The sequence below is a fragment of the Hylobates moloch genome, unplaced genomic scaffold, assembly GCF_009828535.3.
Source record: "Hylobates moloch isolate HMO894 unplaced genomic scaffold, HMol_V3 SCAFFOLD_19, whole genome shotgun sequence".
NCBI classification, from domain to species: Eukaryota; Metazoa; Chordata; class Mammalia; order Primates; family Hylobatidae; genus Hylobates; species Hylobates moloch.
The window spans coordinates 1,394,464-1,411,655 of record NW_026652294.1 but is presented as its reverse complement, the minus strand read 5'-3'; the positions used below and the strand labels follow the sequence as shown (position 1 = coordinate 1,411,655).

General features: G+C 40.6%; 1 protein-coding gene across 1 annotated transcript in view; it reads right to left on the bottom strand.

Moving 5' to 3' along the window:
• The window catches only part of BCL2L13 (BCL2 like 13), an 86,465-nt gene that overhangs the window by 9,627 nt on the left and 59,646 nt on the right, over nucleotides 1-17,192 (bottom strand). Inside the window, 1 exon segment of the mRNA XM_058431225.1 lies at nucleotides 16,912-17,055. Within this exon segment, the coding sequence (XP_058287208.1) occupies nucleotides 16,912-17,055 (144 nt within the window).

The following is a 17,192-nucleotide window of genomic DNA, read 5'->3' as shown; positions in this document are numbered from 1 at the left end:
CAGGCATGCACCATCATGACTGGCTAATTTTTACATTTTTTGTAGAGACGGGGTTTTGCCATGTTGCCCAGGCTGGTCTCAAATTCCTGATCTTAAGCAATCTGCCTGCTTTGGCCTACCAAAGTGTTAGGATTACAGGTGTGAGCCACCATGCCTGGCCTCAATCGTTATCTTTCATAAGAAGCAATGCAAAGACTCGTAAAAGCCTGCAATCTAACTTGGATGATATAAAAAAACCAGTAAGTTAAGCCAAAAATCTGGGAATCATATTGGGTTTCTCTAATTCCTGGCTTCTTATTATCAGGAACTGTGTGCTCTTTAGGTGCTGGTAATAAAACAATCTCTACCTTCAAAGAGTTTAAAATACAGTAGCAGAGGCTGGGCATTGTTGTCTCATGCCTTAAATCCCAGCACTTTTGCAGGCCCAGGCAGGAGGATAAGCTTGAGCCCAGGAATTAGAGACCACCTGGGTAAGATGGTAAGACCCCATCTCTACAAAAAAAAGAAATAGCATTGGAGACAAACAGGGTACTCTGGGAACATGAGAGATTCACGGAAGCGGGAACAACAACACTGGATCTTTTTTTTTTCTTTTTTTTTGAGACGGAGTCTCACTCTGTTGCCCAGGCTGCCTGCCACCACACCTGGCTAACTCTTCTAATTTTTGTATTTTCACTAAAGATGGGTTTTCACCATGTCAGCCAGGCTGGTTTTGAACTCCTGACCTCAAGTGATCCACCCACCTTGGCCTCCCAAAGAGCTGGGATTACAGGTGTAAGCCACTGTGCCTGGCCAAAGTTGGATCTTAAAGAATGAAAGACAAAACCAGCAGATCAAAGATAAGCAAGATATTCTAGGCAGAAGGAAAAGCATAAACAAAAACATGGTGCTGAAAAATATCATCATATATGCAGACTACTGGCTCTTCAGTATGCCAAAGCATAGGACAGGGGGTGAAGAAAGGCAAAGCTGGAGCTGGAGGAGGAAAGATAAGGCCAATGAAAGAGAAGTAAAATATCAGTACCTTTCTTGATATAAAACATTGCCTCTATCAGCCTCTATCTCATAAAAGGTGCATGTTTCCCCCTCGGTCTTGCCGAGACATGAATTCAAGACCCTGTCCCACAATATGGCACCTCTTACACACCATCAATTACTTAGAGGAGAAAAGATAAATCTAAGGTACCATCCGGCCATTACATAAAGGCTCAGTTTGAATGTTACAAAATAAAGTAGTTCTACATTTGAAGTCTATTTATAATTTTCTGACTCAGTTAAAAAGCAAGCAGGCAAACTCATACAATATTTAGAATGATACATTATCCCTTCTTGAGCACATTGTTTTCCTAGGAAACCAAACATAAATTTTTGAAAGGCTAGAGCACAGTGAAGGGCATTAGAGGAGGTAAGGTCAATCTTTCTTCTCTATCACTAGGGCCATCATTTAACCCAAATCTCTCTGTAATTGTGTGCTAGGTGTTTCCTATGGGAGGGGAGGCTTCTCCTGGCAGGTTACTCATTGTGCCCTACAAATGCCGTACTAAATTCCCAAGCGCTGTCTCCTTATTCATATAGATACTGTATTAACATTTTAAGGGAGAAGAAAAGGTTTTGCAAATATGATGAAAGGTATTAAGACCTCTCTCCCTTAAAACTGTGCTTTCATACAAAGCAGCATACCATTTTAGAGGAAATTTTAGACTCCCTGAAGCACATCTATGGACCCCAATTTAAGACCCTGATCTGGCTCCATCAGGGTCTGGCTTAAATTCCACTGTATTTAATCTTCCTCTTATTTCTCCTGGACTCCTAGACAGCACTGAGTCTGGGCCACACAAAGTATCACAATATCTATTTTGTACCATACTTCTCACTAATTTTTTCACATGTATTAGTCATCTTCTCAATGACATTATAAATACTTCAAGGGAGAAAACATGCTTTAAACTTCTTTGTTATCCCTCAGGTAATGCCTAACATATGCTGAGCAAACAGTAATGCTCAATAAATGCTTGGATGATAGGAAAGTTGGTCCCATCTTTGATATAAAAGCTCTAAACATCAAGTACTGTTAGGTACAGCTCTTTATTCATCTCTGTATTTCCATACCTCTGAACTGTACCTGTGTCTTTGCTGTCCAAGGTCACAAAGCACTGGTGCTAAAAACAATTCCAACCCCCAAACAGAATGACTGAAGTCACACTGTCCCACCAATCCAGAATGCTCTCCCAATTCTGTCCATCTGAATCCTTCTTATTACTTCTAAACTCATAGGATTTATGTTACTCCTTGCTATAAAACATACAGGAAATAGTGTGGATCTGCCTTATAACTATAAGCTCCTGGAGACTAAGGATATATTTTTATAATATTTTTGTTGCACTGGTTTCTTTTCTCAGCCACACTCTTCTCATGTGCCTCATAGGATTCAATACATATTTTATTATATTAATATAATGTTACATATAGTTATATTAATATAGGCTGGGTGCAGTGGCTGACGCCTGTAATCCCAGCACTTTGGCAGGCCGAGGTGGGTGGATTGTTTGAGCCCAGGAGTTTGAGACTAGCCTGGGCGACATAGTGATATCCTATCTCTACAAAAAATACAAAAATTGTCCGGGAGTGGTTGTGCATGCCTGTAGTCCCAGCTACTCGGGAGGCTGAGGTAGGAGGATTCCTAGAGCCTGGGAAGTGGAGGTTGTAGTGAGCCAAGTCTGCGCCACTGTACTCCAGCCTGGGTAACCGAAACCCTATCTCAAAAAAAAAATTACAAATGATTTATGGGTGGTGGATATATATATATAATTAACATTGAAGTCTTTGGAAACTTAATAAGGCTGGCCCAGTTCTTGAACCTGGGGTCTCTTCCACTGAATAGCTGTCACTTCTCTTTCTGCATCTTTGCCCACACAGATGAAACATTCTTTTCTTTTCCTTATGATTGTTAGTAGAGACGAGGTCTGGCTATGTTGCCCAGGCTGGTCTCAAATTTCTGGGCTCCAGTGGTCCTCCCAAAGTGCTGGGATTACAGGCATGAGCCACCATGCCCAGCCAGAACATTCTTTATGTGCAATATAACATGTACCATAACCTGCCATTCTAGACCCCCAAGTCTCTCTGAAGAGGAAATATGTTTTCCAACTTCTACCATAAACAAAGAAGAAAGACACTCAGTGGAGGTCTGAACAGGACCGAATAATCTCAAATCATAACCAAAGCTCAGTTTAGGATATATCATAAATGGTTCAAACATACAAGATTCAAAACATAATAAACACCTTTCTACATTCTAGTAGAGGTCTTTTGTTACTGTTGAGTCATGGTCCCCCCAAGCTACCTAAGCCGATCTAACGAATCCTTGCTGCTTTTCAACAAAAGTCCTTTACTTCCTTCAAGATGTGACCATGCTTCTTTACAGAAGCCTTTCCGGATTAAGCCCTACTTTACTTCACAACTACCATTTATTTTTTTTTTGAGATGGAGTCTCACTCTGTCACCCAGGCTGGAGTGCAGTTGCACGATCTTGGCTCACTGCAACCTCTGCCTCCTGAGTTCAAGCGATTCTCCTGCCTCAGCCTCACAAGTAGGTGGGATTACAGGTGTGCACCATCACACCTGGCTAATTTTTTTTTTTTTTGAGATGGAGTCTCACTCTGTTGCCCAGGCTGGAGTGCAGTGGCGCGATCTCTGCTCACTCCAACCTCCACCTCCTGGGTTCACGCCTTTCTCCTGCCTCAGCCTCCTGAGTAGCTGGGACTACAGGTGCCCGCCCACCACCACGCTCGGCTTTTTGTATTTTTAGTAGAGACAGGGTTTCACCGTGTTAGCCAGGATGGTCTCGATCTCCTGACCTTGTGATCCGCCTGCCTCGGCCTCCCAAAGTGCTGGGATTGCAGGCGTGAGCCACCGTGCCTGGCCACACCTGGCTAATTTTTTAAAAATACTTTTGGTAGAAATGGGGTTTCACCATGGTGTTGGCCAGGCTGGTCTCGAACTCCTGACCTCAAGTGATTTGCCCGCCTCGGCCTCCCAAACTGTTGGGATTACAAGCATGAGCCACTGTGCCCGGCCCATTTTTTTCCTTTGTATAGACAGTCTCCAACTTATGATGGTTCCACTTACAATATTCTGACTTTACCATGGGTTTACCAGAGTATTAAATGCATTTTTGGCTGGGCACGGTGGCTCATGCCTGTAATCCCAGCACTTTGGGAGGCTGAGGCAGGCGGATCACGAGGTCAAGAGATGGAGACCATCCTGGCCAACATGATGAAACCCCATCTCTACTAAAAATACAAAATTTAGCTGGGCATGGTGGTGCATGCCTGTAGTCCCAGCTACTCAGGAGGCTGAGGCAGGAGAATCACTTGAACCCGGGAGGCGGAGGTTGCAGTGAGCTGAGATCGCACCATAGCACTCCTGCCTGGGTGACAGAGCGAGACTCCATCTCCAAAAAAAAAAAAAAAAAATGCATTTTCAACTTATGATGGGTTTATTTATTGGAATGTGCCCTATCATAAACTGATGGGCTCTATCTACAATACCTACTAAAGAACTACTTTACCATGGCTTTCTTGATATTTGTTTAGTTTGAGCAACCAAATAATTGGCTCTTTTATGTTTAGGGTGTGTTTAACTAGTAAGTATAGAATCAGTAACTAATAGTCACATTCTTATGTTGAAGAGAGAAATGTAAGATTATTATAATCTGTTTCAAGAGTCTGTTATGCAGTTGGGGAGATTATGTAACATGGAAGTCCTCAAACTTTGCTGCCTAGAAGCACATTACAACCCATAACAATTAAATTAGAATCCTTAATAAAGGTAGGACCCAGGCATTATATCTGGTTAAATGTAAAAGGGTATAATTCTGCTGTAATCGATCTAACCTTATTCTTGGTCTCTCCCATACCTGAAGCCTATACATACTCTGGCACAATGAACAGGCAGAGGTAAGATGATTTAGACATTTCAGTAACTAAGGTAAATCGCTTCATCCACTGAGTATTTACAATCACTTCAGTAATATCCCAAACTTTGCTGATTCTTGGTAAGTCACCAATAACAAAGAATGACAGTAGGCAACATGAATTAAAATGGCTACTGTTTACTTAGGGAAACATTTCTGTAATCTTCCTGAAAGACTGGAGGTCCAAGACAGAGGAGAACCCACTCACCAAAGCCATATCAACAGTTAAGCTAAATTTTCCTGTAAAGTTGTATTTACCTATCTTTTTGTCAGAACATAATCCAAATGAGTCATGCAGATCCTCTAACATCTGTTACTAAGGAATTACTGTGTCACATAATTTATACACCCAAAGGCTTATCTGTTTATTAAGTCATCTCTTCAAAAACCTCCATTTTGTGAAGATCAGAAAGAAAGGCTCAGGTACAGAGTAATTTTACAAGGAAGAAGAAAATGGTAGTATAAGGTAGCACAAAGTTCCCATTTGTCCCTTATTAATTGTAGTACACTTATGTTATTTATTTGCTCTTTCAAAATTTCCAAATGAGAAACCAATACTATGGCTTAGCAGCTTTGTAATCCTCTATCCTCAAATCTCTGTAATGTAATGTCACTAACAGGAAAGTGATGAGGCATTGTGGAGGATTAAACTTTTTTCATTATCGAAACTATCCACATTTTAAAACTGGGCTAAGTCTTTTTGTTAAATGAAGAACAAGTTGGGAAAGTTAATACACAACACTAAGTAAATCTGTCAGAGTCTCATCATGACAAGTAAGATCACCCAGTTTTATCAAATAATTTGCATTTCAGAGTTACGAAAAATAGTCAAAGAACATCAGTTACTTCACTACAAGTGGCTTAAAATAGTGTGCACTTCTTGGTCTTTCACTTACATTAAAATTTTTTCACCAAAAAAAAAAAAACCCTCAAAAAACGTTATTAAACTCCCACCTCCAAACTTGAGTTACCTGGAGACAAGGAACATAATTTCTTATGTTCTTTATTCTTAATCTTGGAGTCACCTCTGCTCTCACTTTCTATTCATACTCTATAAGTTTTGTAATGTGTTTTCATGCCATGTCAAAAAATGTAGCCTTACAATTACGCAGTGCTTCAAACAGAAGGGTCATCCAGTGGTCAGAGAGGTCTCAAGTGACAACTGATAGGAATTCTCAACAGGTTACTTACCTGCACTTCTAAAAACAGAGGCTCTAATAGCAATAACTGATTAAATAAGCAAAAACAAAAACAAGAGCCATAATGAAAACACTAAGAATTTTAGTTCTCAGAAAACAGACCTTTAGGGCTCTAAGCCAAGTAAGTAAAATGGAAATTTCAAAAGTTCCATCATGGCTGGGCATGGTAGCTCATGCCTGTAACCTTAGCACTCTGGGAGGTGGGGGCAGGCAATCACTTGAGCCCAGGATTTTGTGACCAGCCTGGGCAGCATGGCAAAATTACATCTCTACAAAAAAATACAAAAATTAGGTGAGTGTGGTGGTGCATGCCTGTGGTCCCAGCTACTCGAGAGGCTGAGGTGGGAGGATCGTTTGAGCCCAGGAGGTAAAGGATGCAGTCAGCTGAGATTGTGCCACTGCACTCCAGCCTAGCCAACAGAGTGAAACCGTCTCAAAAAAAAAAAAAAGCCCATCATGAAGAAATAAGGGAAAAGTCAACAAACTGAAAATTAAAAGTAAAATGTCTCTTCCTCTTATTTTTTAATAAGGGTCTCACTCTGTCACCCAGGGGCGACAGTGCAGTGGCATAATCATAACTCACTACAGCCTGAAAATCCTGGGCTCAACAGATCCTCCCACCTCAGCCTCTTGAGTTGCTGGGATTACAGGCATGAGCCACCGCACCACCACGCCTGGCTTTTCCCCTTATTTTTAACAGCTCAAAGTTAACAAAAGATTGAAGAACATTCTTTGTTCCACATCTAGAGGATCTTTACATCCCATCTAAGACATTAGATCAGGTTTGTCTGATCACAACTTTGGCGTAATATATTGTTTCAAAGTCAATTCATATTTATTTATTTACTTTTTATTTTTATTTATATATTTTTTTGAGGCAGAGTCAAGCTGTCGCCCAGCCTAGAGTGCAGTGGCGCAATCTTGACTCACTGCAAGCTCCGCCTCCTGGGTTCACACCATTCTCCTGCCTCAGCCTCCCGAGTAGCTGGGACTATGGGTGTCCACCACCAAGCCCACCTAATTTTTTTTGTATTTTATGTAGAGACGGGGTTTCACCGTGTTAGCCAGGATGGTCTCGATCTCCTGACCTCGTGATCCGCCCATCTCGGCCTCCCAAAGTGCTGGGGTTACAGGCATTTATTTATTTTTTATTTTTATTTACTTTTTTTTTTGAGACGGACTCTTGCTCTGTACCCAGGCTGGAGTGCAGTGGCGTGATCTCAGCTCACTGCAACCTCTGCCTCCCAAGTTCAAGCGATTCTCCTGCCTCAGCCTCCGGAGTAGCTAAGATTACAGGTGTGCGCCACCATGCCCAGAGAATTTTTTTTTTTTTTAATTTTTAGTAGAGACGGGGATTCACCATGTTGCTGGTCTCAAAGTCCTGACCTCAAATGATCTGCCTGCCTCAGCCTCCCAAAGTGCTGGGATTACAGATGTGAGCCACTGCACCCGGCCAATTCAGATTAAATAGCTTTATGTCTTGCTGTCATGGCCTCCCTACCTTACAATGTATTTCTGTATTTAGAGCATGTGACATTTTAATGAAGATTCACTGAACATTCTGTGCTGTTATGTAAGAAGTCTTAAAAGAAAGAACAGATTACTAAGCTTTTACTCCTGGGGACCAATTCACATAAAACAAAAATATAAAAATAGCAGCAGCCTCTTTTTTTTTTTTTTTTTTAAGACAAGGTCTTACTGTTACCCAGGCTGGAGGTCAGTGGTGCAATCTTGGGTTACTGCAGCCTTGACTTCCCAGGCTCAAGTGATCCTCCTGCCTCAGCCTCCTGAGTAACTGGGACCACAGATTACTTCCAGTTAATTTTCATATTTTTTGTAGAGACGGGCTCTCACTCACCATGTTGCCCAGGCTGGTCTTGAGCTCCTGGACTTGGGCAATCTACCTGCCTCGGCCTCCCGAAGTGCTGGGATTACAGGAGTGAGCCACCGCACCCAGTCAATGTTTTCTTTTTAGTCTTACTCTGTTGCCTAGGCTGGAGTGCAGCGGCACGATCTCAGCTCCTGGGTTCTGCAACCTGGGTTCAAGAGATTCTCCTGCCTCAGCCACCTGAGTAGTTGGGATTACAGGAACCCACCACCATGCCTGGCTAATCTTTCTATTTTTATTTTTTATTTTATTTATGTATTTATTTTTCCTGAGACAGAGTCTCTCCCTGTTCACCCAGGTTGGAGTGCAGCGGCGTGATCTTGGTTCACTGCAACCTCCGCCTCTTGGGTTCAGGCAATTCTCCTGCCTCAGCCTCCCGAGTTGCTGGGACTACAGGCATGTACCACCATGCCTGGCTAATGTTTGTATTTTTCATAGAGATGGGGTTTCACCATGTTGGCCAGGCTGGTCTCAAACTCCAGACTTCAGGTGATCCACCCACCTTGGCCTCCCAAAGTGTTGGGATTACAGGCGTGAGCCACCACGTCCGGCCTCAATTTTATATTTTTGAGACAGGGTTTTGCCATGTCACCGAGCTGGAGCCTCTTTTTTTTTTTGTTTTTTTGTTTTTTTTTTGAGATGGAGTCTCGCTCTGTTGCCCAGGCTGGAGTGCAGTGGCGCAATCTCAGCTCAATGCAACCTCTGCCTCCTGGGTTCATGCCATTCTCCTGCCTCAGCCTCCCGAGTAGCTGGGACTACAGGCGCCTGCCACCACGCCCAGCTAATTTTTTGTATTTTTTAGTAGAGACGGGGTTTCACCATGTTAGCCAGGATGGTCTCGATCTTCTGACCTTGTGGGCCGCCCGCCTTGGCCTCCCAAAGTGCTGGGATTACAGGCGTGAGCCACCACGCTCGGCCGAGCCTCTCTTAATAATTACTGTCATAATGAAGAGCAGGCTTTCACTAAAAGAAAAAGAGCTATTTTGGATAATACATTACTTACAACTTATCATATTAGAAGAATAATGTCTACAAGTAGCCTCAGAACCATTCTAACAATCTAAATCATTTTTAATACAAAATATTTGTGTTGTTGAGAGTATCTGTCTCTTTGGCCTCACTGACATAAAATGCAAAGGAGTAATTTCGAGGGCTCAAAAATATAAAACTAGCTGGGATAAACCATGAGTTTAAATATGCACAAAGAAGCAGAGAACTATGTCTTTTTTGTTTTGGTTTTTAAATAAATGAAGCCAGAGGGTTTGAGTAACTTGCCCAAGGTCCCTTAGCTTGCTATGACAAATTGGATAGCAACAACAGGTAACCCTTATATAATTCTTATCATGTGCCCTTCTAAAGACTTCACTAATCTATTTAAACCTCACAACAATGCTATGAGAGGATTATTATTACTTCCATTTCACAGACATGGAAACCAAAACAAGAAGTAGTTTTCCCAAAGTAATAAAGCTGGGATTCAAGCCCAGGCAGTTTGCCTCCAGGGTCTGTATTTTTACCAACTATGCTGTCCTACCTCTTAGATGAAGTCCCTGATTGCTTTCTGGTGCTTTTCCGTCTGTAATATAGTGCCTTTTGAGTTAATGGCCAGAAGTATTCATAGATAGAACATGTTATACTTGGTGTTTTTTTTCAAGCAAACACACAAAGATACATGCATTAAACTCTTCAGTTAAAAAGGGAAGTAGAAAAGAAACATAAGTAGATAAAAGGAATATAACAAAATAAATGTAAAATAAAATACAAATATAACTTTGCTTTGGTAGTAGGAACTAAGTAAAAAACTAAGTAAAGGAATATATCAAAATAAATATAAAATAAAATACAAACATAACTTTACTTTGGTGGTAGACCTAAGTAAAAATCAGGTTGACAAACGTTCAAAGACCTATTACAAAAATTGGCTGCATCATGATGTCTATATTGATTGTATTTTTTTGTTTCACTTTTTTTTTGGTAGGGGCAGGGGTCACATCAATTACAAATTATTCTGCCACCTCAAGCAATATTTTACCTTCTGAGACATAGCTGCTGCTGAGCTGAGCTCCTATGAACTTAACTTTTCCATCTGAAGAAGCTTTGGCAAAATTCCAAAGCCCATCTACACTGGTAAATTGTCTAAGGACTCATTTCCCTTAAGATTTATGCCAACAAACCTCTATCATTACTTCTCAGACTTTATATATATATATCTGTCAAGAAAAAGAGCTGTTTTGGATAATACATTAGTTACAACTTATATTAGAATAACATCTACAAGTAGTCTTAGAACGATTCTGACAATCTAAATCATTGTTAATGTAAAATATTTGTATTGTTCGGAGTATCCATCCCTTTGGCTCCACTGACACAAAACACACAAAGGCTCCACTGACATTTTGTAACTTCGAGGGCTCAAAAATATAAAACTAGCTGGGATCAACCAGCTAGTTTTACATTTTTGAGCCCTCGAAGTTACAAAATGGAAACAGATCATTGCTTTGGACCCTTATAACCAAATGCGCCTCTCAGATCACTATTAACCTAAAATAAGAAAATGGTGAGTGTTGAAGAAATTACAGAAGTAATTTTCCACCCAACATGATGAGGAAGATCCACAAAAAATACATTTCAGAGTATAACACAGTAAACATCCACACCCACATATACAGCAGGCAGATTTCCCAAAACAGTACTTACTCTTAATAAATTGATTTTAGCTGCAACCCACTTCATTAATTTCGTATCATCCCTGTGTGTCACCTCCCACAATATGAAAACTATTCTAACAAATTATTAACCTAAAAGCTTCCAAGAGATAGTCTTTAAATATCCTAGATTAAACAAACAAAAACCTGTGCTAAAATCCGAAGCTTCATGTCAAAAGAAAATGACAAAGATTCATTTTATTCAAAATACTTAAATATTACAATAGACATTAGATGACATTCCCTCCAGTAATCTTTTATGGAATCTAAAAGTAAATCTTTCACAAGAAGTATTTATCATGTGACGACGGAGAAAGTAAAATACAAGCCTTACCACAGTGGACTTGCTCTGCCCTTTCCAGGAGACAGACTTACTTCCAACGTAGCAACACAAGCCCAGGAAATGAAAGAGAACGAGGAGGGAGGGAGCAAGGATGACTCAGGGAGAATCACAGCACATGAACCAGTCTGTGCCCTCACCGGGCTGCAGGGCAAATAAAAGTCAAAACTGAAACTAAGAGGAAACGGTGATCAGACTTAAGGAGAGGGAAAAAACCCACACTCTTCAGAGATGAACGTGAAAACCTGGCATTTGTAAAAATGCGACATTTTCACAAAACACTTTCACATCATTATTCTTGTGAGACAGAGAAGCTATTCTTCCCTTTTTGTAGTTGAAACTGAGGTTCAGAGAAGTTAAATGAATCCTTCCAAAACACAGGGCTAGTATTTGGCAGAGCTGGGGCAAGAAACAAACCTTATGATTTCTAATCCTTTTCTCAGTTCATCATTCGCTGGGTAAAAAGCCAGAGTGAAAAAAAAAAACGTAGAAAGAGAAAACAGGCTGGGCAAGGTGGCGCATGCCTGTGATCCCAGCACTTTGGGAGGCCAAGGGGGGAGGACTGCTTGAGGCCAGGAGTTTGAGACCAGCTTGGGCAACATAGTGAAACCTCTCTCTGGAAAAAATAAGCCAGGTGTGACAGTGCGTGCACACCTGTGGTCCCAGCTACGAGGGAGGCTGAGGTGGGAGGATCACTTGAGCCCAGGAAGTTGAGGCTGCAATGAGCCATGATCACGCCACAGTACTCCAGCCAGGGCAACAAAGCAAGACCCTGTCTCTAAGTCCTAGCCATTTCTGTTAATAATTCAGAAAACAAAATATTATCTTTCTCCTTCAAATCTGTATGTCCAAAGCCTGCTTGTTCCTAACTGACTATGGGCTACCACTCCATTCACCCAATAAATTATGGCTGCTGGCACCACGTCCTCTGCTGCAGGTTTTCAAAAGTAGCTGCACTTTGAGAAGTAGGCAGTTTGTTTCACTTGATGTTGTGTTCAAGTGACTAATGACAAATACATTCTCCGTGGAAATCATACCACAGGCTTTATATAACAGATGTGCGATATCACGTGGTCAAATGATTCTCTTCTGGAAGGGTTTTAAGAGCTGTCAATGTAATGTTCAGCACACAGTATCTTAAGGAGATTCATGTTGACGGCTTATGTCACAGGATACATTTTCACCAACTGGCATCAAAAAAAAAGCAATTATCAGCCGGGCGCGGTGGCTCATGCCTGTAATCCCAGCACTTTGGGAGGCCAAGGCGGGTGGATCAAGAGGTCAGGACATCGAGACCATCCTGGCTAACACGGTGAAACCCCGTCTCTACTAAAAATACAAAAAAATTAGCCAGGTGTGGTGGCGGCCGCCTGTAGTCCCAGCTACTTGGGAGGCTGAGGCAGGAGAATGGCGTGAAGCCAGGAGGTGGAGCTTGCAGTGAGCCAAGATAGTGCCACTGCATTCCAGCCTGGGCGACACAGCGAGACTCCATCTGAAAAAAAAAAAAGCAGTATCTTGGTTTTTTGTTTGTTTGTTTGAGACAGAGTTTTGCTCTTGTTGCTCAGGCTGGAGTGCAATGGCACGATCTCCGCTCACTGAAACCTCTGCCTCCCTGGTTTAAGCAATTCTCCTGCCTTAGCCTCCCAAGTAGCTGGCATTACAGGTGCCTGCCACCACACCCAGATAATTTTTTTTTTGATCAATCGAAACCTTTAATGCTCAGTTTTCACAAACACAATCAAGTCTATCAAATTTCCAGATTCACAGGAAAATGTGCCCCCTAAAAAAGTGTACATTCCTCAGTTTGTCCTATACTTTTTTTTTTTTTTTTGCCTATCTTTCAAAACTGAGCACTGGGTATTTTTAACATAAGCCATGTCATATGCACACTTTAACTATGTTTCAGGAATAAACAAAATCCATAATATTTTAGTAACTCATAGTATATTTATAGAATGAAAAGTTCTCTATCAAAATACACTTTTCACTGGGAAAAATAAATAAAATAGACATATGGATCTACACAAAGTAAACATTAACTTTGGTAGATTTCAGTGTAGTTCATAACAAGCATATTTGCCCTTATTCCCCCAGAGCTGCTCAACTACCAAGAATTTTTAAAATATTTTAACTGAGATTTTATTATGTTGACATTTGTTTCTCATTCCACATCATCTTCGGCCACACCCAGGTAATTTTTGTATTTTTAGTAGAGATGAGGTCTCACCATGTTGGCCAGGATGGTCTCAAACTCCTGACCTCAGGTGATCCACCTGCCTTGGCCTCCCAAAGTGCTGGGATTATAGGCATAAGCCACTGCACCCGGCCTAATATCTTAGTTTTAAACACAAGCAAATGGAGAGCTTAGACCGAACAATGTGAAATACAGATTGGACATTCAAATTAAGAGATAAAACACATTTGAAATATTAATGAAGGCCAGGTGCAGCGGCTCATGCCTGTAATCCCAGCACTTTGGGAGGCCTAGGTGGGTGGATCACTTGAGGCCAGGAGTTTGAGACCAGCCTGCCAACATGGCGAAGCTCTATCTCTACTAAAAATACAAAAAGTAGCTGGTCAAGGTGGCACACACCTGTAATCTCAGCTACTCAGGAGGCTGAGGCACAAGAATAGCTTGAACCTGGGAGGCGGAGGCTGCAGTGGGCTACAATTGCGCACTGCACTCAAGCCAGGATGACAGAGCAAGACTGTTTCAAAAAAAAAGTATTAATGAACTAGTTATCCACGCAGTAGATCTTTTCTTTTGGCACAGATACTGGAGTTGAGTAATATACTTACTTTCTCTGTAACAAATTACAATCACCAAACAAACCTTGATGTACTAACTACATCATCATAAAACTGAAAGTTGAGAAGGGAGTGCATAATATTCCCTGCATTTTTCTTCCCTTGTTGTAAAGCACCATATGGGATAAGTGGCAGTTAACCTGGGATGTCTCCTGGATATCACACAAACCATACACTACAATGGCCAAGGGTTTTAAAAAGTACTAAAGTAGGAAGACAACAATCACAATAAATTGTCACAATTCTTATTTTTAAGAACAGCTCAAAGAATATTTTCATTTTCCTAAGACAAATGCTCAGGATTTTATTCAGTAAGCATTTACCAAGCACGTAAACCTAGCACGTTCGATATTAGTATCCATAGTAATTAAATTTACATATTTTAAAAATTAACTCAAACCCTCAGATGCATAGTGGCTAAAAAACAATAATGAGTAATATACTTTATGAAAAGTACTCTCTCTACAGAATCACTGACTGTTGGGCAAATTACAACAAATAAACTTAAAAACCATTTCTAGGCCCAAAGAAAGAAAGAAAAAAACCCTGGAGCAAGAATGGAAGTGAAAAGACTAAAGTAATAAACAGTGAGATTAAACCAAGGAGATGAGTGACGTCCGCATAAATGTCACTTCCTCAGTGCAGCCTCCCCTGAGTAACATAAACTCTGACCCCCACATCATGTGTGTCTCCCTGCGTTGTTGTCACAGCATGTAACACCATGTAGCATATGAAGATACACTACATATCTTCACTGTGGTCTCTCTCCATCAGAGTGTCATCTATCTCGGGTCAAGGAAACACTCTGCTGATAGCTTTCTACTGAGAACCCAGAACAGAGCACAGTATGCAGCAGGCGCTCAATACACAGCTGAACGATGAATGACTGCTTAGCACAAGACAAGTTGAAATAAAAAGATAAACTAAGATATAGATACAAATGCTGGGATGTATATACTGATATTTTAAAGAATAAGAGGAGAGGCCAGGCAGTGGCTCACGCCTATAATCTCAGCACTCTGGGAGGCCGAGGCAGGCAGATCACAAGGTCAAGACCATCCTGGCCAACATGGTGAAACCCTGTCTCTACTAAAAATACAAAAATTAGCTGGGCATGGTTGTGCATGCCTATAGTCTCAGCTACTCGGGAGGCTGAGGCATAAGAATTGCTTGAACCCAGGAGGCGGAGGTTGCAGTGAGCTGAGATCGGACCACTGCACTCCAGCCTAGTGACAGAGTGAGACTCTATCTCAAAAAAAAAAAAAAAAAAAAAAAAGAATAAGAGGACGGAGGAAGGGAGGGAAGGTTCAGTTCAGCTAAGTAAGACAAGACAAGAAATCCTAACCAGAAGCTATAATCAGGTCTCAAGCATATACATTTATTTGGCAAGGATTTTCATTAATGTCATTTTTAATACAGAAGAATTTCAGTCTTCAACCCTTCAGGAAAGTTTAAAAAAATATATAGTTCATCCAAACTATTTAACTACTAGAAAAAAGAAACACAGCCGGGTGTGGTGGCTCACACCTCTAATCCTAGCATTTTGGGAGGCCAAGGCAGGAAGACTGCTTGAGCTCAGGAGTTTGAGACCAGCCTGGGCAACACGGAAAGACCCTGTCTCTTTTTATTTAAAAATAAATAAATAAATATTTTAAAAATAAAAAAAAAGAAATAAGTACATTTCTAAGTATGATGTGGAAGGAAGCCCATATTGTACAATACCTCTATATTTAAAACTACCAAGTATTATTGCGAGAAATTAAAGATATCCTTTAATATCAAAGGGATATTTGACATTTGGGGCTAGATTATTTAAAAAGAAAAAAAATCATAGATTTTAGGACAAAAAAACACTTTTAGAGACAAAGACCATAACTGTAATAACAAAACATTCAATTCACCAGGGGTCAATAAGTACAACTTTTAGTCACCTACAATTGACAGAACTAAAGGGAAAATGGAAAATCTACCACCATAGTAGCAAATCAAACACGCATCTCTTAGTAAATAATTAGACAAAATAATTGGAAATGACTGAAAGATTTAAAACACGTAATTATTAAGACTGATTAAACGTAAATGGACACGTACAGACTTCTGCACCAACAATTAGAGAATATATGTTCTTCTGAAACATAAAAATATATATGTGTGTGTATATATATACATATATGTGTGTGTGTGTGTGTGTGTGTATGTATATATATATATATATATATATATATATAGTTGTTGTTGTTGTTGTTGCTCTGTTGCCCAGGCTGGAATGCAGTCTTGGCTCACAGCAACCTCCGCCTCCCGGGTGCAAGTGATTCTCCTGCCTCGGCCTCTTGAGTAGCTGGGATTACAGGCACATGCCACCACGCCCAGTTAATTTTTTGTATTTTTTTTTGTACAGATGGGGTTTCGTCATGTTGACCAGCTGGTCTTGAACTCCTGACCTCAGGTGATTCACCCACTTCAGCCTCCCAAAGCACTGGGATTACAGATGTGCACCACTGCGCCCAGCCCTATATATATATATTTTTTAAATTGATCATGATAATAGGCTATAACTCAAGTTTCAATGCCATGATGGTCATGCTTTCTGATGAAAAATTAAATTAGTAATTGAAAACAAAATTTTTAAACCTGTAAATATTTGGAAATTAAAAAATACATTTCTTAGTAATTCAAGGGTCAAAGAACGTATAAGGAAAATTTATAAACAACTGAACCAACTGAGAAATAATAATAATTACATATCAAAAAGTATGGGATAGAGCACAGCACAGTGGTGGGCACCTATAGTCCCAGCCTGTGCTCCTGGCTATTCAGGACCTGAGGCAGGATCACTTGAGCCCAGGAGTTTGAGACCGAGGCATGCCATGATAGTGCCAGCAATTAGACACTGCACTCCAGCCCGGGTAACACAGCAAGAACCCATCTCTTAAGAAAAACAACAACAACGAACCTAAATTTTTTTCAAGAAAATATTTTTAATATATAACAGCTCATACCCAGCCACCTTGCTGAATGATGTACTCTGCCGAATAGTCCTCCAGATATGTCACGCCAAACTGCAGAAGTGCACTCAAAGGTTCTTGACCACGTCTTGTCAATTCCAAAAACATTTGTCGTAGCAAAACCAGAGGCACCAAAATCTTCAATGCAAAGATGAGAGAATAAAAAACCACACTGAAATTCTTATAATGTGTTTTATATGTTCAACTACTAGAAAATTATACTTAAATGCATCATTAAGGTATTTTTTTTTCATTATATAAAGGAAATAAAACAG